We start from the raw sequence: 22,968 nt of genomic DNA, 5'->3' as shown, positions 1-22,968 counted from the left end.
ATCTCCAGCCTGTTGCCCTCTAGAGACAGGGGCAGAGAGGCTATTTGGTCTTAGAACCAGGCCTCCCTAACATGCCCCTCTTCTGACGAGTGAAGGGCAGGAAGGCACCTTCCCTCAGCTGGCGTTTCTATTACCTGTTGCAAACAAATCAGGAGAACAGAAGATAATGCAGATGAACAAGTTATTGAATTAGACTATGCCTCTGTCAAGAGGAAGGACATTGGCGGTAAATTCAGAAATTTCTAAGTTTGGTTCATTGTCAACAAGAATGTGTAAAGGTCTGGCTTTGCTTGAGAAGCAGGCTCAGATAATCAGATGTGTACTGAAGTGCTACAACAAAGTCCCACCTCCAGAAGGTCTCAGGCCAACGTTCTACAGCCTCAGGTGTTCTCAGGTTGCACATCTAAGGTTTTATTTTCAGTATGAAAATACAGGTGGTTACTCTCTATGTGCGTGCCCTGAGCGCTAGAACCATCCTCAGGGAACAGAGCACAGATTTGAGAGAAGCTTCCTTAGCTGTAGACAAGATTTGCTACCTAACAATAGCGGTCCCTCCTCCTGAAAAGGGACTTGCTGTTAAGGTACAGGAACATATCGAAATGACCATCACATGGGAGCGCAAAAAGTTAAATCTGCAGTTCTGATGTTAAACTACAGTAGCAAAACCTGCTGCATGCAACAGCACACGATGAACATTGAAGCACGCTCACTTTTAAACAGAACGAGCATAAAACAAGTGTACGAATCTGTAATAAGTCAAACTTTATTGTAAACCATTGTACAATGTAATTACATCAGATACCCTTAGAAGTTTAAGGTAACACCACTGATTAAACAGGATGGTCCAAACAAAGGGCAGCAGAACACAGCTGTTGGTTTTGCTCACACAGGCTCTACTCTGAATTCACTTACAAACAAACCCAACATTCAGTTTGAGACGGATACCCACGCAAGACAAAAACACCTACAAAAGAGTCCCTTTTTTAAAGATACTGCAGTTTTACTTTGTAAAACCATAGTAGTCATTTTCAGTAATTGAACTGGAAACTTGAGATACCTAAAAAAAAGTCTGCACACCTATGCTGTAGATCCAACTCTGACCTGATGTGGCTGAATTTGTTCACTTTCATTACTGTTTTCTCCTGAAAAAAAAGAAAAAAAGCACAGCAAAGTTGCAAACACGGGTTAGTGGAGCACAGCGGCACAAGTTCCTCGCGATGCTGAGCTCTCGGCGGAACGGGTGCTAGTAGGGACCGCTCCTCCCTCGCCAGGCGCAGACACCTGCCGGAGGGTATCGCATACATTTTGCATTGCTCTAATTTGCAACTCAATGTGAGTTTTCCCTGAAGAAAAGCTATCGTACATTTTAGTTAGTAACGTTAATATACAGCATTTTACCTACTTAAAGTAAGACAAGGGGACTTCAATGTATTAAAGCTTGAACTTGAAAAACACATATTAGACAACACTGGTGTTTTTAAAGTTATGCAGATGTGTCACAGGCCAGATACTAGAACCAGTTAAAACATGTAGGTTGACTGTTCATGGTAAATTTGATCTTCACTAATATTTCTGTATCTCTTCAGTACGTTGCAATCCCTTTCTCTTACTTTGGGGTACACTACATAGCTTATTTTCATTAAATAAACAACAGAATCACTTTTTTTTTTAAGCACAGCCTGAATTAAAACAAGCTGTCTTGAAGTACATTTACCAGTCGTTACCTTAGAGTGCCAACGTGAGGATAACACAAACGTCAGCATGTTGTAATATTACCACCAGATCAACCCTTTATGAAAAGAATTATTTCAGGCTGTACTGCCAATACCTGTCGTTGAGCAGTAGACATAGTAAAGCACTAGGCATGTATTTCCTTTTCCGACATACAAGCTCTTCAGACATAAGCATGCAGCCTTGTACCTCCTACAAGAGTTCTGCTATTCATCCCATATCCGACTTCTAACCTGCCAATTTTACATTTTCCACGTCTTTTTCACATAAGAACAAAACCTGAATAGAAAAAAAACCAACAGTTTTTTGTTATTTGGTTAAAGCTGAAAAAAATATTTTTATCTTAGAAGAGAAAGAGTTGTTTATTCCCCTGTGGAGATATGCTCCTCCTGTTATTACTGCGGTATTCAGAGTACTTCTGTCTTTTCGGCTCATAGTGCTTTTACTATGTCATTTTGCTAGGTTGAAATCTCAAGTCAAGTGATATTTAAGCACTTAAAACAGGAAAAACTAGGCATTCTTACAACTTTGCTATAACCATCTTCAAGAAACTGCTCCATAGTGCTTTCTACTGTTTTGCACTTGGTCAGTGAGTCTGAGGTCTGCTCAAAACAAATATTTTACGTGATTAAGGCCATAATTTTATACTGACATTTCACAGACTAAACATGAGGCTAGAAATAGAAATCATTTTCATAACTTAAGTAACCAGAGAAGAGGAGGGAAAAGGAAGATACAAAAGGAAAGCTTGTGCAGTTAAATTTGTGTGCGCTGCTCAGTTACCTCTGGTGGTGGACGTGGAGGGTAGTGGCTGTGCGGTGGCATGCAGCACGTGTTAGTTTGATTTCGCTATCTGAAATAGAACAAATCCTATGCTAAAAAAATAAACACTGCCATTTGCGACAAGAGCAAGTCCTGGCTCTTAAATCCCTTTGGACCGGTGAGCTGTATGAGACTATTCCGTTAATAGAAATGAATTCCTTGAAGTACTGTGCTTTCGGAGATACGAGCCTGCCCGATGGTAAATACTTAAGATGCAAGTCATACAATTGATGAAAAAAACCCTAAAATGCCTAAAACAGAGGCAACACTGATTAGGGACATTTTCCCCATCCCCCCCCCCCTCCGCTCCCCATTTCAGAATAACTCAATTAAGCATCCGTCGTCATTAGTTTCTAGATTTAGTCTAAAAGAAACGCTAGTATTTAAGCTTATTGCAGTTATTATGTTTCAGTGCACAGTAACAGAGGTCAGTGGCTCAACTAAACTCTCAAACGTTAGATTTGGTGAAACGTCCCTTGCAGTCGGCTGGACACACCGAGGTGCACCTGAAGTCTCAGAGCATTTTCCTCGCCCCAGTGGCCACACGGTGAACAGGAATGCTGGAATAGCGAAAACAAGCAAGGGAGCGCACAGTTCAATATTTACTAAGGCCCAAGAACCCCTTTTAAGTGGTCTGGATAATATACCACATTAAGACCTAGTAAATCTATAAAAATGTAAAAAATCTTAAAAAGTTCTGAGCAGTTTTCTCATGAAACTGTTTGGTTTAAGGCTTGGAACATTTCTGATGTCCAGACACTACAACAGACTTGCAATTCATTTCTGTTGACACCTCTTCGACACGTTGCCTTGTCCTACACAAGGTTTAACTAAGCAAGGAAAGCTGTCAGAAAGAGTAACCACTGTTTAGAAAATACGCAAATCAAAAGGATGCCACCAAAAACATGTCTGCAAGGTTTAAGATCAGCATGTTTTCAATTATCGAAGAAAGAGACTGAAAGCTGCAGAAATTCTGCAGCAGGCGCAGTAACAACTGTATTATACCTCTCAGTTTTTTTAATACTAAGTGATAATCAGACTGTAAGGAAACTAAACGTGAGAAATACAATCTTTTGGGGGTGGGAAAAAAAAGCACATTAAACAGAAGATTGCTGTTTCAACAAAGAACAAGCAGGGACAGAATTATTTGCAATTTGTAACCCAACTACTCCGGTCGGATAAAAGTCCAGTACGGCAGGCCCTACATAAGGAAAAGTAGAAGAAATGCTCCATCTCTTTTGGATTATTTGAGAGGTATGCACGAGAGACTTGCAGGTTCTTAAGAAACATAAATAACTGAAGCCATCCCTAGATACCCATTTCACACATAAGCAACCTATCGCAACAGACGCTTTGTTATACGCTAAAGTGCACGTTTGTCAAATATGCAAATAACACCTCCTATTTAAAAAGGTATTTTTAAATTATGTGTTCAAAACCACACTTAGGACTGCATTTTTAGTGATATTTGGTGACTTCAGCAGTGACAGAGAGCTCTTCCCTTTGCAATCCCTTTGTCTTAAACCGGGAGACAAGGATAAATAAGATTCTCATGACAAATCTTTTGACCTTTTCTGCACAAAAAAAGGGCACCGCATCCTTTTCTCTGACAAAGAGAATCTTTAAATACAACTGTATGAAAATATAACTTAAATATAAAATAGTCAAATAGGTTTGAGGAGACCTGGAAAAAAATCTTTGTTCCACCTATTAGTTCCATAGGTACCTTGTAGCAAGTAAACATTTCGTACTTAAAAAAATAACATTAAGTTACAGCTTGTAACCATAAACTATTCTGCTCTAGGAATTATGCTGAAAAAGCCAGTTTTAGTAGCAAAACATACTCCTTTAACTTAGTTGATTCTGATGCCTTTTTTGAGAACATCTTAAACTGCATCATTCAGAAACCACAAATGAAAGATTCCTGTATCTGTTTTCTATGATCTTCTCTGAAATGTCAGATACAAATCACTTTAGTGACTAGTCCTCAACAACACTGTGTTTTCACACATGATGAAAAGACATTCTTGCATAATTGGTCAGTGTGTCTGTAGTGCAACTGAACTGGAAGTCTTCCAACTGTTTGCATTCTGTTGGTAGACCTTGTTTTTGAGTCAGTCTGTATGAAAAGGGAGATGCAATTGCAACATTAAAACCCACTGACTGAGAAGTTTTTGCCATGACACCTGCAAATACACAGGTCAGGGAATGCGTCATACAGGCAGACCAAAACGATGCTTCTTTTTCTTAATGGGCTTTAAGTTGGTCAATCTGCGTAGGTCCTCTTCAGCATCCGATTCCTCCATCTCGTCATCTGCCGAAATGAGGATCTAAAAAACAAATTACAGCTTCTGAGTAACATGAATCAAAGTCACATTCTTCTTTCATTCTACTTTTAACCTCTTTTTTATGCTTGCAAAACACCTTCTTATTTGCCCAAGACCACTGAACCTCATTTGGATTTATTGCCAGTACTATCAAACATCGTGAATCCTATCTGGAACCTCAAGCAAATTTCAAATGAAGAGGACACGTGTACTAATCCCTACTAGAATCATGGACTCTAAACGTAAGGCAGCGATGCCTGCACCCCCAGAGCGGTAGGGGTGGCCTGCTGAGAGAGCGAGTGAGAGAGAACACACAGCCTCTCTACCCACATTTGCAAGATGGCAGTTATAGTACGAGCAAAAACCTAGGTGGCACTGCTTATCATTCAGAAAACATGCATTAACCAACTGTAACAAAAAACTTATTTTCAAGGATTCTGCCCATCCTTCAGGCAAACCGAAGACTGCTCGCTTAATATCATTTATAATAAAATTATACTCAAAGGCAAGAATTTTTTCCTCCATTTTTGCATCTTTTTTTTCCAGCATCCAGCTGACTGATTTCTGAAAATCATGTTGTATTACTCTAAAACTGTACTACTGAAAAAATTGGAACTGTATGGCAATTAACTACGCATACAGCAGAGGCTCTTACATCTTTGTTTTTCTGACAGGTATAGAAAATATTTAGTTGCTTAAGCAGTGCCGCCCCACACAAGCATTTCTGACCCACTCAAATTTTGTTCTTCACTGTTCCATTCGTGACATTTTGAAAATGAAGAATAGATACTCTTACTCTAATTAAATCAATTCAAATTCAGATACAAGATTACATGCAATGCTTAAAAAGGAATCGGATGTTTATTTGTATAATGCTAAAAACTAATTAGTTGAGCAGACTTGAAGATCACTGTAATACCCTTAGCATCCCTCAAGATCTGCATGATGATTGGATGCTTAAAAGGTTAATTTATTCTGTAATAAAATATGACACATTTTTACCAAACCCCATATTTGGTTGTGCATATCTTAACACACCAACCATATTAAAATTTTAATTTGTCTCTATCCAAAAGCCCTGCTGTCTTAAGAGCTAACAAATCCATGAAAACAATGCAGAGCTAGAAACAAATGCAGAGCTAGTCTGTTCACCTTCCTCCAACCTGGCCCCAATGATTGTGCCACTACAGCACCCTCATCCTTGAAACCACACTAGCATTGAACAAATACTCCTCCAAAAATCTAGCCAGTTATTTTGTCCCTCTTTCTCTCACTTTTGAAGGCAGGCTAATAGCTTAGATTGGTCCACTTAATTTTGTATTCTATGTGGGTTTTTTTAGAAGCATTTGTAACAGTTCATCTGTGACATTTAAATATATTCTTATGTCCTCCTACCTGTCTGGAAGGAAAATAACTACCAGTGAGTGCTGGGACACTGCCATTTTCTTAACCAGCATTCAAGTGCAAATACTAGGAACCATGGTCAGAGGTCGATACAAAGAAAATCAAAACTAAATTGACAGTATTACAATGAAATCAGTGACATGAGGGAAGAACTGGACTATAGATTAACTGCAATAACTCTACGTACTTCTGACTCTGATTCTTCGTGTGATGCTGCTCTTCTGTATCGGACTTTACTTCCATTTCTTGAATCTTGTCCTGCTTCTTTTTCTTCAAGTTTAGCTTTTGTTTTCCCTTTCTTCATAAGAAAGTTATCTACTACCCAGAACATTAATGCCTGGTAAAGAGAAGGGAGAAGTGACAGTTCAGTTTTCTTCGGGTTAGAATATGTTCATTTGGTCAACATTTGGATAAAATTAGGGACACAAAACAATAAAAGTGAATTGGCCAAACTGACAAAATCCTGTACAAGCACACAGTCACATGGTTTATTATACACTGCGTGAATGCTCTATGACATAGCTAATTTATTCCTTGGTAGAAAAGGAGAAAGTAAGAAAAATAGCTGCTGTTCAGAGTGATCACACATTAACTCTTTACGTAGAAATGTGAATAGTATCAGGCAGACATCTTAGTGCAACGAAGTTTTCCTTCTCAAAGGATAAAATCCATGCTTGAACAAATCAATGAAGGAGAAAAACAGGAGGTGTTATTAACTGCAAAGACAGCATCTCTGGCTCTAGTCCCTAAATCCCAGATTGTGGGAAGGATATACGTAGGGAAGTATGAGTGTACGCTTGCCCTTTTATTCTGCTTCTTCCTATGCCAACCACTATTGGCTATGGTCAGACACAGCATACTTTGCTGTACAGCTATTGTTAGACCAACTATTTCCTAAAGCAAATTTCACTGTAATTTTATAATCTCTATGACAATATTGCATTATTGCATTCAATCTACTGAAGTCATAAGCTCAAGGAGGTCTATGAGGCATTGCTGCACTTCTCCTGAGCCGAGGTACTTGGCTCAGTATGGATCTCAGCTATATCGAATCTACGTACCCGCACTTTTTATCCACTCTTTAATACCCTTCCTTTTTAACATTAAGGTAACTTAAACACCAAGGTACATTGTGCTTTAAGGATTAATGTTAATTAATTAACAGAGGGGAGAATGAAATACATGTAACTATCTCAGAGAAGCATGCAGTTGTACTAACATTAACAAAGAAGGGAACTATCAGCATGACGATAGCCAGCTCCAACTGGGGATTCTCTATAGGATTCAATAAAGCTACCTGTGAAAAGAAAAGGATCAAGTTCAGATCACAACAGCATGTGCACACAACTGGATTAGTTAGTGCGGTTGTTCATGTACTAGCTAATACTACAGAAATAGCGTATATGAACCAAAAAGGACCGCTTCGTAGAAAAGGAAAGTATTTAGGACAGCTTATAAATCGCAGCACATAAGTAACTGGGACTGGCAAGAAACCAGCTGTCACCTTAGTCATTTTTGTTTACAGAACTCTGAAGAGCTGTATAAGAACTATCTCGAACATTTCAGAGCTGCATGCTCCCAAGGAACATGTTAAAAGTTGCATATTTAGGAAATTTTAAGCTTCACAAAAGCTTCAATTAATGCCTCACAAAATATACAGTAAGAGAAGACTCCTAGTTCCCAGACTCATCTAGAAGATGCACTCACGACTAACAGGCTTTAATTTGCTATAGCCACAAGCACCATCACTTTGAACATTAAATTGCACAGATTCTATCAAAACAGGTCCATATCTAGCCATCAGCAATGGTTTCACAAATCCATTGTAAATTACTAGAATTCTATAGTTTAGATGCATCAACAAGGTCATGCAAAAACGATTCTTTAAAATACTACAGAAAACAATACAAAAAAGGTTTAAATTTGGGTTAAATTTAAATTAGGGTTAAATTTTGGGGGGTTAAAGAAATACGAAAAGGAGGAACCATTTAGGTCTTTCTACAGTGCTCAGACAAGTAGATACAGTGTAATTTTTACACACTGCAGTACACAATAAAACCAAAATGTAATAGGATATTGCTAGCAATGGATGCCAGAAGACCTAATTAGCTGTATCCTAATCAAGCTACAAGAACATACCACTATGAGAGCGCTAAATGGCATTAACTATAGGAAGTTACGACACTTGGAGATAAGCCAAGCCAAAAAATGGTATTAGTAATCTATTGCTTTATGGCTTCTTCCACCAGAAATTCATTTGGCTGTAAAATGCTGTGAAAATACAAACCTCTTTCCACTGAGGTATCAGAAGCACTATAATGATGACAGTTTTCTCAAATGTCATGATCATTATGTACAGAGCACACTGGCCCACCCAAGCACTGCACTGCACTGGGTCACCTGCAAAAAAGAGAAAAGGTCAATATATACATAGCATTGATTTTACTTCACAGTAAGTATTTTAGAGAAGCAAGATTAGAAGAGACAGGGCAAATTTATTCTTTTAAAGTGCCTTCCCCAGTCTCCTTAGTGCTGTTGCCCCATTGCACCCCTCCAACTTTTTAAAAGCATCGGGTAGAAACTGAATATAACAGGACTTTATTTGATTCTGCAGTAGCTGGTTATACGGTCACTCTTCTAAATGATCAGATGAAAGCAAGATAGATGTAGTTGCATCAGATTTGTTTCTCACAAAATTTTAATTTTCTCCTCTATCCTCAAGCATTAAGTCTCCTCACTGAGAAAACTTAAGGCAAACATGACTGAAGAAAAACATCTTTCCCTTCGCTCTGTATAACTGCTAATAGAAGTGTGATATTTCTGCCATTCTTGCTAGGCTACCTTAAACAAATTATTTCCCTATACAAAGCTACTAACTGCTACTAACCAACCGTAATTGTGGCAACAGGTGGTGCAAGAGTTGATACAGAAAAGCTAGTTGCCAAAAGAGAATTTAATTGGACAAAAAATTAAGATCGGATTTTAATTTCAGTCTGAGAGTATTTGAAATTCTGCTGAATCTTCTGTGGCACAGTGAAAAAAATGAATGAATGAAGTTATCTGCCACCACAGAACAAAGACCATCTAGCATAAATATTTGAACAGGAAAACTATGTAGACTATGAGACACTATATAAAGGAAGGAAGGAAGAAAAACAAAAACAAAAAAGAAAAAGGGACAGAGTGCATTGTATCATCAAGATTTCACAGTCCAAATACACTCGCAATACTTCACAGGGAACTGAAAGAAAGCTTTGGAGGACTGCTGTTTTGCTTTAGACTTCCCCAAAGCCTCCTGCAACATCTTCAAACCCAGCTTAAAAATTGTGAGCCTGGGGAAGAATAACGTGCGATGCAGAATCAGATGCCTTTGTGTATTTGTAATGTATAATAGCTGCTTCCTTTTCTGGAACATTTTTGAAAGGCTTTCAGTATTAATACTTAATAATTATCTTGAGACTTATTGCTTGCTGCTGAAATGCTATGGCAGAGAAACTGATAAATCAGACTGGAGTCCAAAACAAGAGATTTCCTACATAAATTTTAGAAGGTGATGATCAACACTAAATAGTCCAAAAAGAAAATGGTTAAAATGCTCAAGTTCTTCATTATATACTGCAGTTTAAGGCTTACGTTACTTTAAACGACAACAAAAAAAAAAGTAAAAGAAATTTGAGAGGGGGAAACATCAGCAGTAACTTGAAGTTAAGCAATTGTGATTCTTTTGGGGATACAAGTTCTGAATTACATTTGAGAATGAAATTTTAACAATGAGTTTTTATACTCCACATTTTTATCAGCCCTCTCCATTTTTCTTCATTAAGAAAAAATATAGGAAAAGAAATCTAGCTTTAGCTACAGACTTACTATTGAAACTTTAGCAATTTATTCTGAGCTCTTTTTCAATTTGCAGTCAATTCCTAAAAGCAAAGACAGCTACAAACATTCTGCATCCACTCCAACTCTGTAGCATGAGATGTGGTATGTAGCATGTCCAAAAATTGTCAAACCCTTTATTACAAGTGTTGGGCACTATCATCCATGAACACTCATCTCCATGATGGATGTCGTTTTATTTATTTATGACAAACTAGAAGTTGCATATATTAAATTCTATTTGACATTTGTGTGCTCTACTGTATTTCTAAAATTACCTTTCGACTCTAATTATAAGAGTGAAGAACAGGGAAGAACAGTGGATGCTGTTTACCTTGAACTTAGCAAATCTTTTGACATAGTCTTCCATAGCATCTTCGTAGACAAACTGGGGAGACAGGGACTGGATGGGTGGACTTGCAATGCAGGTGAAAAGCTCGACTTCACTGTCAGGGTCAAAGGGTTTGAAAACTAACTAATAGCTGTTTATTAGCTGCACCCTGCAGCGGTAGATACTGGGATCAATAGTATGCTACACCTCCATCAGCTGCCTGGACGATGGGAAGAAATGCACCCTCAGTGAAGTCAGGGATGATGCCAAATGGGGAGGAATGGTCTTTTCCCTGGAGGATAGTGCTGCTATTCAGAGGGACCTGGACAAGTTGGAGAAATGGGCCAACGGGAATCTCATGAAATGCAACAACAGCAAATGCAAAGTCCTGCAGCTGGTACAGAATGGGCCAGAACATGAGCTACACGAGGAGAAGCCGAGGACCTGGGATTGCTCAGTCTGGAGAAAACTGATGGAGAAGGGAGACGCTAACTGTAGTCTGGTGCTACCTAAAGGGTGGGTGATAGAGAAAATGTGAGCCCCACTTCTCAAAGATGCACAGTGAAAGGACAAGAGGCAGTGGGCACGAGTTACAGCAAGGAAAATTCTGCCTGACATAAAAAAAAAAATTCACAATAAGAGTGCTTAAGCACTGGAGCAGGTTGCCCAGAGGGTTTGTTAAATCTCCATCCATGGATAAATTCAAAATTGGACTGGACTAGGCCCTAAGCAACCTGATCTAGTTTTGAAGTTAACCCTCTTTTGAGCAGGAGGTCAGATTAGGTGACCTCCAGAGATTCTTTCCAACCTAATTTTTTCTACTATTTTACAAATTAGGCAACTGAAGAGGAAAATGTAGAAGTTAATAGCATCACCACATCCGGTAGGTTTTCCCAAGAATTTTTGGGACTTTTGCACATTCAAAGATTCAGTACACAAACTCAAATTAGAACTTAAAAGCTAACATTGAAGCCATAAGCTCCAATTTTGTTTCCAAAGGCTTGCTGACAGTCTATATATAACCCGCACATGCAGAATAAACTAGCAAATCAGTAAAAATTTCGTTACTGCAAGAAAAGCACATTAAAAACGAAAATCCTGAATCCTCAGCAATCAACAGGTGACAACTGTAGCAGCATTTTTTGAAAATGCTGATTAATGAAGGAACTAATACACAATAAGCAGAGTTTATCAGCAACTTAGTGGAAGCATGTTTATAGACAGCTCTTGAACAAAATACTTGATTCCTCTATGCTGTAACTTGTTTCTTTTCAAGCCCAGAAGAATTTCCTTTAAATGCGCCAATTCACAGAACTCCTCCAAAATAACTTAAAGTAGTCTTGCAGTAAGTGCATGCCTACTCTACAAGGCTGCAAATAAATTAAGAAGCTACTCTGCAAGGCACACACAAAGAGCTAGAGCAAAAAAATGCATCAAATACTATTCCTAAGCTTTCCCAGCTGAGAAGCAAGGACAAGCAAAGAGGGAGCGCAGAACGGTTTAGTTGCCAATATAGTTCTTTTTGACAAAGAGGGATTTAAACACCTGTTTTCTCCTTGCAGCAGCTAAAGAAGTCTAATATAGACGGGACAGAGAATGCTTTGTATTTATGGTATCAGGGAACATACTTCTCTGTACAAACCACAACCGTTTTTATCTTCCTTATACACTCAAATACATTAACTGATTCTACGCTTCTATTAAAATCCAGGCACTAACGTGCTGAATCTGATGCCGAGACAACAAACTTAATAAACATCACAATTCTGCCGCAAAAAGCCCTCGAGGCAGCGCCGGGCTCCTTTGCCCATAAATCAGCATGCAGCGCTACTCTGCTCTGTAAACAGCAACTATTTCTGCATGTTGATATTTTGGTATCCATTCTCTCCTTGAGGCATTTACACTTAAAAACTATCCTCCATATAAAGAGAGGCTTTTAAAACCAGCAGGACAACTGCTATTTTTGCGACAGCTTCTCAAGTAATGAATCACCAGGGATCAAGTAAGAGAGCTAAGAAGGGAAATGAGCTCACAGCGAGAACTAACTTGAGACAAACGATTATTTAGGCGCTACAAATACAAACAACATAGCTCAGCTGAAAGAACAGGCTTGGTTTGGGGGCTCTTGTTTGTTTTTCCCTGCTTGCAAACCAACCCAAGGCACACGGATCTCAAAGCAGAGGAGTTCCTTGACTATTTCGAACAAAACGCCCACATTCGCTAAGATCTGTCAATGGACAGACACCCCATAACCCATGTAGCTACGCGTTCAGACTTACCTTCAAATACTGAATCTAAATGCACTTGAGAGACAACAGGGCTACAATGTAGTACCTCCACCCCAGCTTCATTTTTAAGAATCTTACAAAAAATAAGACAAGAATTTTCCTAGGACCAAAGTGAAAAGGTTTAAATAAAATGGTAATAGGAAGGTTTTCATTTCCAGAACAGGAGAGGCACTTAACAGAAGAGGGCACTGAATGATACAATGCAGCTTACCCTTTTTAAACACTTATTTCCTATATAAGGCCTAACCTTACGGCACAGCAGTCAGTCACAGCTCTCCGGCTATTGTCCGGCTCTCTTTACGTGAGGAGCCTGCCCCACATCATCCACGGAAACACAGATGTACAGGGCACTTCTCAGTAACGCTTACGATAGCTTAGCAACAGCAGTGACGCAAACTACGTTCAGAGACAGCACATTAAATGAAGACACAAAAATGAAAGCCAGTCACTGAGACCATGATCTGATATTGGAAAGAGGAACTGGATTATTTCACGCATCATTTATATGTGTACACAAGGAGAAGAAATACTTGATGAACGAGTTTAACCATTTTCAATCTCCTAACTCAAAACGACAGTGAAGGATCCCACCCTGCCTCCACAGCAGAACACAAGCAACAAGTTCCCTTCTTGATTTTAAGAACTTAGCTCCTTCAGTCATAGATGCCTTTTAATTAAAACAGGTTCATTGTAGAAGTCAGTATGAGGAGAAGTTATTTTCAGAAGAGTGAATGAACAGATCTGAATATTTCCCATATCCTCCCATCGACATACATCCCTTATTGTTAAAAGGTCATTAAAACAGGACAAGAGAGCAGATTAAACAAGAAAAAAGCCCAGAAGGCTATTAGGAAAAAAAAATCTAATTTTTGAGTTATAATATGGTTATGGTTATGTAACAGATGCAGAAGAGAGAACTTTTTTAGAGAAAAAATTTTGCTCTAAATACGTATCTAGTCTACATAAATGAGAATATATAACTAAAGTTAAAAAATGCACTAATGGTACTAGTTATTATAGTTATTTCTATAGTTATATTTCTAATAGTTATTTCTACTAAGAGTATACATCTGGTATAATTTCTATTATAGACTTCTGACATTAAAGGGAATAAAAATTAACATTATTTGATTTGTCTAATTCAAAAGCTTTTAAAATATTTGAACTTAACAAGACCTTTTTAATTTATTTCAATTCTGTTAGCCACTTAGGATCATTAAAAACAAACCAAGCCACAAAACCAAAAAAAAATACCCCAACTTAATGCTGAATTATGAAACTGCTATGGAAGCTTTTATTTTGTTAGGCCAACATTTTAATTAGCTATTTATTTTTAACTATAGGGCTTTTTTTTCCCCGGTAAAGAATCACAGTGCTCTTATAAGGCAACCTCCCCTCCCTTCCCAATTCTTATTTCAAGGAGCTTGGAATGTAATTTTCACCAGCTATAGAGAACATCAACTTGCATTCCCAAACAGCCAGACTAAATGATCTAAAAATAAGACTGAACAGAATCAAATGTTGAAGCTGAGTACATATGATACATGAAATTTTTCAGCGCCTACAAACCAACAATTATTAGCTTTCCTAGTATATAATTTGAATGCCAAGCTACAGAACTTAAAAGAACTCTTGTGAGAGATCAAATATTAAAATTGCCATTATAAACACTGTGTCATGATTTTATGATAGTCAGGTAACTGAAATATTCTGAAATTCCGGCTCTGCAATCATTGCAGCGCAAGAATAGAGGCATTTACCATATTCCCCAAAGCGAAGGGACTCCCACTGCTGCCATTCCACAATGCTGCTGACTGCCCGTATCCCAGCGTAGATTAACAGCATTCCTAACGTGGCATCTAACAAGAAGTTTATAAGGTACCTGAAAGAAAAAACACGTAAAAGAAATCAGGGGGCAAGGGGTCTGCTTTCTAAAAGTTCAGTTTACTGTAACACAATTGATAAAAGAAAGTATCTGCATATATGTTGAAAAGCCAGAGTACTGCAAGACTAAAAAAAAAAATTATTTACCCACTTCATCCTGTAATTACATAGTTAGCCAAAGAGTTAAAATAGCTTTAGAAGAGTCCCCGTTTCTGTCCTTGAAGTTACGCTCCCAGTTATATTTGCATGAACCTTGTTATGTGCGTGCACATGTGCGTGTGTACACTCTGTATAAACTCAATTTTTCATTTTATTCCTTTAAATTGAAACCAGATTTCCTTCCCCCCCCCCCAGTTCAGTTCATTCTGTATGGAAAACCTGCATTTGAATAAAACCAGAAAAGGAATGAAAACAGAGATTATCTTAAAAGACATCTCAGGGAATTCAAAGGGAAAAAAACCAAAACAACACATGAACACACACTTGCATGTCAATGGGGAAAAACAGCACTGCTAAAACTAAAAAGAGTTTTTCTTGCTCAGAGGAGCTTTCTCTCAGCCTCAACAAGGAGCAATATGCAGTGGGATACAAGGCCTATAGAGTACCGTCATTATCTAAGCCAAATTTCAACATATTGAGAGTTGAGAGGAAAATGATTTAATTCAGCACCTCAGTTACTGCATAATATATGTTTGAGATGCTCTCAGCAGACATACACCTGCTGCATTACTAATTTTATTGTTTTAAGAAAAACTTCTAGGATCTTACTTCTGCTTCAAGAAATTGGATATTACACTGTTACACTGGGTTTCAAATTAATTGTTACGTTCTCTCTTCATTAAATTATGCAACTGAACTTAAGAACACCTTGTAAATCAGTTTGCTTTACTTGCTCTCCTCCATTTAGGCTGAACAAAACTGCAGCTGAGAAAGAGCCAGTGAAGGCCACAAGACATAGTGCAGCCCTGTACCCGAGAGCCTTATTTCAAGAGTAAGTGGTATTTCTAAATATTTAAGATCAACCCTACAGTCTACACGGACTAGTTGGTGTGGACAAAAATCAGATCAGAAAGTGGAAAGCAAAAACGGAACACATGCATGCAAAACCGTGTCTTTGGGAAGGATTTGGTCTGACCCTCGGGATCCCATTCAACATGAGGCTCAAACAAAAACACAGTGGATATGTCTTGCTTCAGCCAAGACTCATCCATAACTTCATAACTTTCTAAAAATAGTTGTTTTCTAATAGTTCTGTGTCAAATCATAGTTCTGAGGAACTCCACATTAGGCAAACATTAAAACTGATACTTAGTGCTTGGCAGAGGAAGCCCAGTAACTACAAGCCCATACAAGTCATTTTAAGACCACAAGGGGCTGCTGCAAGTCTACAGCTGGAAAATACCAGGGAGGCTTCCCGCAGGAGCAGGGACCTGCCAACACCTATCCCACATCAAACCGCACCTTACCGCGCAGGCACGGTGTCACTGGCATTTCCAAGCCCATCAGGCTCGCTACGTATCAGCAATGTTATCATTCCGTAATGCACTGCATTAATCCCACTCGCGTGCAATCTGTGCACAGGCACAAGCAAGAAGACAGGCTGCTGTCTATCGAATAAACGGATCCGGCTGAGAGGTCAGTAAGAAGGAGGTTCCTGGTCGGCACGAAACTCCTGGAGTACAACATAGGGTCAGCTGAGGACCCGGCGCCGCAGAACACTGCTGCTCTTTGCTTTTTCTATTGAAAACCCTTCAAATTACAACCCCTCTGTCCTGAGGTGCTTTAATGGACATTTTATCAGCTTTGATCTATCACATACCTGCCTGAATTCTAGCAGTATAATAATTATAGCAGAAAACTAAGAAATTGCAATTAGCGGTCACTGTTCCTGCCAAACTTGTAACGACAACGTTGCCTAAAACTGTATTTGTTGCTTTTATTCCAAAAATTATCCATGGACTACAAAACAGAAAAGAACAGAAAACTATTCATAACATACAGTTTGTTGAATTAAATGATTACTATTATTGAAACTCACAGATAGAAAGTCTTGATTTTACTCATTAATTTTGACCTATTTGTACTGTCAAGATCCAATTGTCCTTTCTGGGGAAAAACGTATTCGGTTGATACAACATGCTATTTTTCTGCTAATCTGGAGGACTCGCACCCTCATCTGAGAAATTATACAGCTTAACATAGCAATTTTTGTTATCCTGAAAGCAGAGCAAGTAACAGTCATTTCTCCCATCCTCTTTCTTCTTGTGCGTGTCAGGTTACTTTTACATGGAAAGTGGTATTTGAATATAAAGTTACGTAGACGATATCAAAACATATGTAGAAGACAACGCACAAATTGAACTTTTTTTAAACCATAACACCTACCAAGGTGTCTTCTGCATTTGCTACTTATAAGGCCAATATTTATATATTATTTATAGTCAAACCAGTATTTTTCATGTTAAAATAGTCAGGAAGACTCCAGAACTAGCAGAATCTGCCATGCAAAGAAAATTCTCTTCCTCTATCTACAAAACAGGCTGCTACTGTCAAAAGCTGCTTTAATACCAAAGGCCTGTTTCTGGATGCTTAGCAAATATTATTTCAAAAACTTAGTATACACAATATGCAAAGTTATTTTTAAAATATTTTAATAAAGTACTAAGCTTAAACTTTAAACACTGATGATTTTAGACATGTTTTCGTTAGCTCATTTAAATATATAAAAACGAAATAAGAGCAATTTTTACCTGCCCATTTTAGAAATCTCTCAGGAAATTCTTAGATCAGTAAGCACAGAAAAATCCCACTCTGATGCCTGGTATTATTGAAACTCTCATAATTATATCTTAACCTTTACAGTCAGTCTATTAAAATAAATGCATGTTCCCCACTAAAATGTTTTCTAGTGGGAGGAGAAACGGAGGGTTATACTGGCATATATTTATAGCATGCAGGAACACCAAGCAAGCTATGCAGAAATAAAGTAAATAAAACACACAGACTTATGAAGTAAAGCAAACACAGATTCCTTGAGGTACGTAGCTCCTTTGATTACCAAAGAACAACAGCGAGCAGCTGCCGTAGAGGGAACTGGATTGGTCTTAAAGGGCAAATTACTAGGCTTTTAAAAGTAATTTCACAGCTTCTATTACCAGAAACTTGCAGGCTGCTTCGAGCATGAGCCCTGTCGAGAACAAACCCAAATGATTACTGTTTGCTTCAGCAGCTCCTGTAAACAGCCTGAAGGGGTCTTAGTCATAAAATCTTTGGGTTTAATATACTACAGTGAAATGCTTATCTACTTAGTCACACTGCTCCAAGCATGAGATTGCAAAATTAATTTCTGCATTAACTGCCTGGGTACCAAGCGAGGTTTCCTGCTATTAATAAAGAGAAAATAATACTGCAGAAGCTAATGTAGATTTTAGAAGAAAATACAAGTTTTTGCTAAATATCCCTGAAAGCTAGGTGGCTTTGTGTGAAAGCCTGGTTGCAGTGAACAACGGAGGTCAGTGAACGCAGTTTCATACGCGTTTTCACTGGTGCCCAGCATCTCTTACCTCCTTCAGCAAGCTGCCTCACCCTACAGTGTGCCTCCTAAGCCTTTATTCATTAACTGCGGGAGCAGCAATAGAGTTTGCCCTCAGTCTAAAACACCCACACACAGACCAGCTAAAGCATTCCCAGACCCTACTAAACAAGAATTAAGAGATCAATATTCTAATCCTTGACTAACTACACTTAAAAACACAAGTTCTCAAAAGTGACTGAAGCACTGAAGATGATTTCTCAGGCGCTGCGTGCATTGTTGTCCGAGCACACCACCAAACCCAACAGGAGAGCTTCCATAGAGACCAGTTAGTCTAAATTCAACACTCACAGTGAACAAGGGTCTTCTTCTGTAAGGTCTGAGAGATACACATTTGCGAAGTGGATGAACAACATCCCTATGGCTTGCTTGGAAGTATCTAAAAACCTAAACAGAGAATAAAAATAATAGCTTTTAAGAAACAAACAAAAAATGTTTACAACACAGTAGGACACAGCAAATTTATTTTAATTAAAATTCCATCCCAATTATTCTTTTTTTTTTCTTTCAAATGAGAACACAAGGAGAATAATGTGCTATAGTACTTAGCTTATTTGACATTGTTCCATTTTCAGTTCAACCCCTTGGTAATGCTTTTCCCGAACGTTGCTAACAATAATCAAATTGCACCAACTTGACACCTTGGTGCCATAACTTAAAGACTACGGAGAACCTTCCAGTATGACATGCATTATCTATGCATCTATCTCATACTCACTAAACCTAGCTAAGTCTTTAATAACCTTCTGTAAACAATGAGTATACCAGCCTTGCTAAATATTTCAGTCCTTTTACATTCATGCATTTCTGCACGTTTATGGCACAGACAGAACTAAAATCCTCATCATGTACTTCTTGGTGTACAATATAATAGCTGGCTAATGACTGCTTAACCTATAGTATCCTACTAAAAAGCCAACATAGATATTTTTCACCTGAAAGTATGAAGTGGCTACACCAAATTTCGGCTAAAACACAACAGTTTAGACCACACTGCAAAAGAATTTCAATCTCAAAGGCACTACTTCCAGGGTAGATGAATGAGTCGGAGAGAAAACATTTCACTACTTACAGAGAGAAAGTAAGTAAGTAAATAAATAAATATTTTTTAAATACTTGGGTACAGATTCAGTATTGATTCCAGCCCCTTAACAACATTGTTTTTACGATTTCTTGCACAAAAACTGAACTTATTAGATGTGTTATTAAATATGCTGAACATCTGAATTGGGGCAAAAGCATTGTGTAGGCAACTGTGTGTTCTTTATACAGATCAGTGCTCACTTTGCCTGTTGTTGCCTTGTCTAAGCAGCCCGATGGATCAAAACAATATTTTATGCCTGAATTCATCTCCCCACCCTTACGATCTGATCTTAAACTTTATTCTCTCACATTCATTTCACACCATTGGAAGCGTTGGTGGGGCAGGGAGCCAGCGAGGCACCTGCCTAATCAGCACAACGTGCTACAAATGACCGTTCTGGAGTTTGAGAGCTAGACTCCTTGCTTAAAAATTAAGAGCTACCAGGCTATGGAGAATTTCAGGCAGACAGACTGTGGTATACAAAGATGTCATATTTATCTTTTAATAAATTTAAGGTCAGGATTAGTTAGGACAAGCAACATAGTATGAGATGAATTAAAATCATTGAAAAAACAAGATTTACACCAGTCTCAGCTTATAATCAGCATAAGTTACGTTGGTATCACTATAACACACCTTTCAAAAAGTAATAAAAAAGGAATATACGTCTTATACCTTATATTCTTTTATGGCTTATACATTCATATCTTTTGCCATACTGTTTTATATCTTATCCATAGCAGGACTGCTACAGAACATGAAATTTTGTTTATGCTTAGCTGAGAGCTGCTTATAAATTTGTAGCTTAGGAAAGAAGCCAGACCGACTGGTTACTGATACACAAATGACTGTTCCACCCCTAAAAACAGCCATACAGACTGGTACACTGAGGCCTACAGATTTAATCAGATTCTGAAAAGAATCTCATATATATTAAGAGCGCTTTTTATTATTTATTTAATAGATACTGTGTGCCAAAATCTACAGCCTTCATAGAAAAGATCTTAGCAAGATTTTTTTGTCTTCACAAGGAAGTGCAACTTCAAACTTTATGTCTAAAATGTGATTTTTGTCGAGTCCAGGAAGTGGTTAGTGAGAACAAACTAGCAGGAAAACAGAAGGGAAGGTAACGACCTTGCATTGACTCACGTGTTTCGGTCACTTTTTGCCCATCACTTTGAGATATCACCATCATAAGTAAACAATCATTCTTTCAATTTCTAAAACATCAAGAAACCAAAAGCTCAAAATTAAGCAAATGGAAACACACCATATCTTCCAAGGACGTCTTTCGTGCTTTGGTTCTCTGAAGCGTTTTACTAAAAGAAAGAGAGAAAAAAAGTCAGCAACTCCTAAACCAACAAAATTATAGGAAAGCAAAAGCAAATCATCTTGCCAAAATGTTATATTCTTACATAAATTAGAGCACATTTCATTATCGATCCCTAAGGGTAGGTAAGGTAAGATAAACTGTCTCCTTTCCGTCAGCTTCGGGTTCCTATGTCTCTCTTGTCTAGCTGGCAATATACCTCCCAGGGAAAACTCATCGGTTACCTGATCACCGCTGCATCAGCCTTCGCGTTCGTGATTGCCCATGCAGAAAATTTAATTTCAGATAGTAAAGCGAGTTCAGGATAACACTAGAAATGGCAGTTTCTTTTGCTCACCGAGACCAAAACTCAAATAGGGAAAATAGTATTGCGCTACAGGGGCAATCTACAATGTCAGAAAGAAATCAAAACAATTAATAACAGGACAAATACATTATCTGACAAAGTAATGTCTTTTATGGATGATGAACTAGTCTTTTGCGTGCAGCTTGAACTCCGAAAGGAAAGCAAGACAGATTTTCTAAATCAGACAGTCCCTTCACAGAAGTGATACTTGTCTGCCTATAAGAAACTCAAAGCAAAAATCAAACATTAAGTGATGCCAACTATATAATGGTAAAAAATAGATCATGTTGCTACTGCCATCTTAATACAATTTGTAATACAAATTTATCTTCTGTTACAGTTGCAAGCTATTAATTCATTATATGCCAAAGACAGACCAAAGATAATTGGCAATGACTGATAACCTTCCCCTCCACCCCGCTGGCGTCCCCCCACCCTCCTGGGGTTGTGGCAGTGCAAATAAACAAACAAAAAAAAATCACGACTGTTTAACTATCTTTTCCCCCACATGGATTTTAAGAAAGGCTGTGTACTAGCCTTTTAAAAATTCAAATACAACCTTTTACTTGCCCTCTTCTGCTAGGGTTCATTGCCAAATGTCACAGTATCTTTGTTTTTTGGAATAAGAGCCATCCCTAAGGGACGAGGGATGCTGTTCTTGCCACCGTTATTTAGTCTCCAGGTGTGCTATATCAGCTTTACTTCCTTCTTCTGTCCAAAGTCCAGAACCTTTCAACACCATCAGAAGCAGGATGCATCACCCCCTACCTCCTTTGACAGTCTTGACACTGAAGAAAAATTATTTGTGCTCTTATTTCAGAAGCTCTCTCTCTCTCAAAAAAAGAAATTTTAAGACTTGGTTCCCTCTCTCACCTTCATGTGGCAGAGGTCTGTCCAGAGGCAAAAGGCGTAGCAGGACTAGCCAGACTAAATGCCAACAGGTCGCCAGCCTGCTTCTCTGGGTACTAGAAATGAACCTGGGTTTGAGAGAGGATGCTACGTGCGCTCTGCTCGCCTAGCTCACGAGCCGTCAACAGCAGTTGGGATTTATGAACCAATTACAGCTTCTTCACAAGACAATTTCCCAAAAGCTAAGAGTCCTCATACCACAAGGTATTACTACAATTACCCGATATCTTAAAAAAAATAGACCCTGAGGTGAAAGTGCAGCATTCACCAACAGCACATCACTAACGACCTGCCACTTCACTTTCTCTACTCTTACTGCGTTTGACAGCAGAGAAACTGTTTCACTTGCAGATATTACAACCATTGGAAGTTAAAAAGCAACAAAAGAGGAAAGGGCTGCACATTTGCACTGAAGATAGAAGTTGTAGTAGCAAGATCTGCAAGTGGCTTTCTTCTGTGAACAGCATGACTTAAATATAAAACTTTTGTTAAAAATATGCAGTACTCAGCTAACCCAACCGAATTACTGTCTACGACAAGTGCTTCCCAGTCACGCTATCAATTACCGAAATTGGTGTCCTTTTTGCAAAATACCAGAAAGCCACAGAGCAGCAGCAAACACACGGAAGAGGCAGTAGTTGTGACTCGTTGTGGAGGTTGCATAAGGCTCTTCTCTGCAGACGGAGCAGAAATTAAAGGGGAAGATTAACATCCCCGACGGGTAGGAGGGAATTTCCAAGTTCAGGTTCCTGCCTACTGTCACCACAGAGAGACTGTATTAACTCGTGAATCCACGCATTTGGATAACATTCACAAGGAAGTCATCTTGGACGAGGTTATTCACAACTGATCCCACCAGCATCATTTCAAATTTCATCACCATGGAGAAAAAGGCCACAGAAGACCTGTATTTCTCTGGTCGATTCTTTTATTCGAGTCAACGTTAAACAGGAGCGTTAGATTTGACTGGTTCTACAGATGTCTTCCGGGGTGTATAACATAGCTGATCATACCACCAAACACCCCCCCAATCCCACCTCTCAG

The 22,968-nt window shown here is 38.5% G+C and overlaps 1 protein-coding gene across 2 annotated transcripts in view; it reads right to left on the bottom strand.

Annotated features, from left to right (window-relative positions):
- Nucleotides 1-739: 739 nt before the first annotated feature.
- The window catches only part of STIMATE (STIM activating enhancer), a 37,104-nt gene continuing 14,875 nt past the window's right edge, over nucleotides 740-22,968 (bottom strand). The window contains exons 2-8 of one of the 2 annotated variants that reach the window (XM_064518680.1): nucleotides 20,610-20,658; nucleotides 18,547-18,642; nucleotides 14,540-14,661; nucleotides 8,572-8,684; nucleotides 7,504-7,581; nucleotides 6,472-6,621; nucleotides 740-4,883 (exon numbers count right to left, since the gene is read on the bottom strand). In XM_064518680.1, the coding sequence (XP_064374750.1) occupies nucleotides 4,767-4,883; nucleotides 6,472-6,621; nucleotides 7,504-7,581; nucleotides 8,572-8,684; nucleotides 14,540-14,661; nucleotides 18,547-18,642; nucleotides 20,610-20,658 (725 nt within the window). In that variant the 3' untranslated portion in view covers nucleotides 740-4,766. The remainder of the gene's footprint in view (nucleotides 4,884-6,471; nucleotides 6,622-7,503; nucleotides 7,582-8,571; nucleotides 8,685-14,539; nucleotides 14,662-18,546; nucleotides 18,643-20,609; nucleotides 20,659-22,968) is intronic. The other variant, XM_064518681.1, reaches the window with a different exon arrangement.

The sequence above is a fragment of the Dromaius novaehollandiae genome, chromosome 12 (assembly GCF_036370855.1).
Source record: "Dromaius novaehollandiae isolate bDroNov1 chromosome 12, bDroNov1.hap1, whole genome shotgun sequence".
Classification (NCBI taxonomy): Eukaryota; Metazoa; Chordata; class Aves; order Casuariiformes; family Dromaiidae; genus Dromaius; species Dromaius novaehollandiae.
The sequence above is the reverse complement of the archived record's forward strand: the minus strand, read 5'-3'. Positions and strand labels throughout refer to the sequence as shown.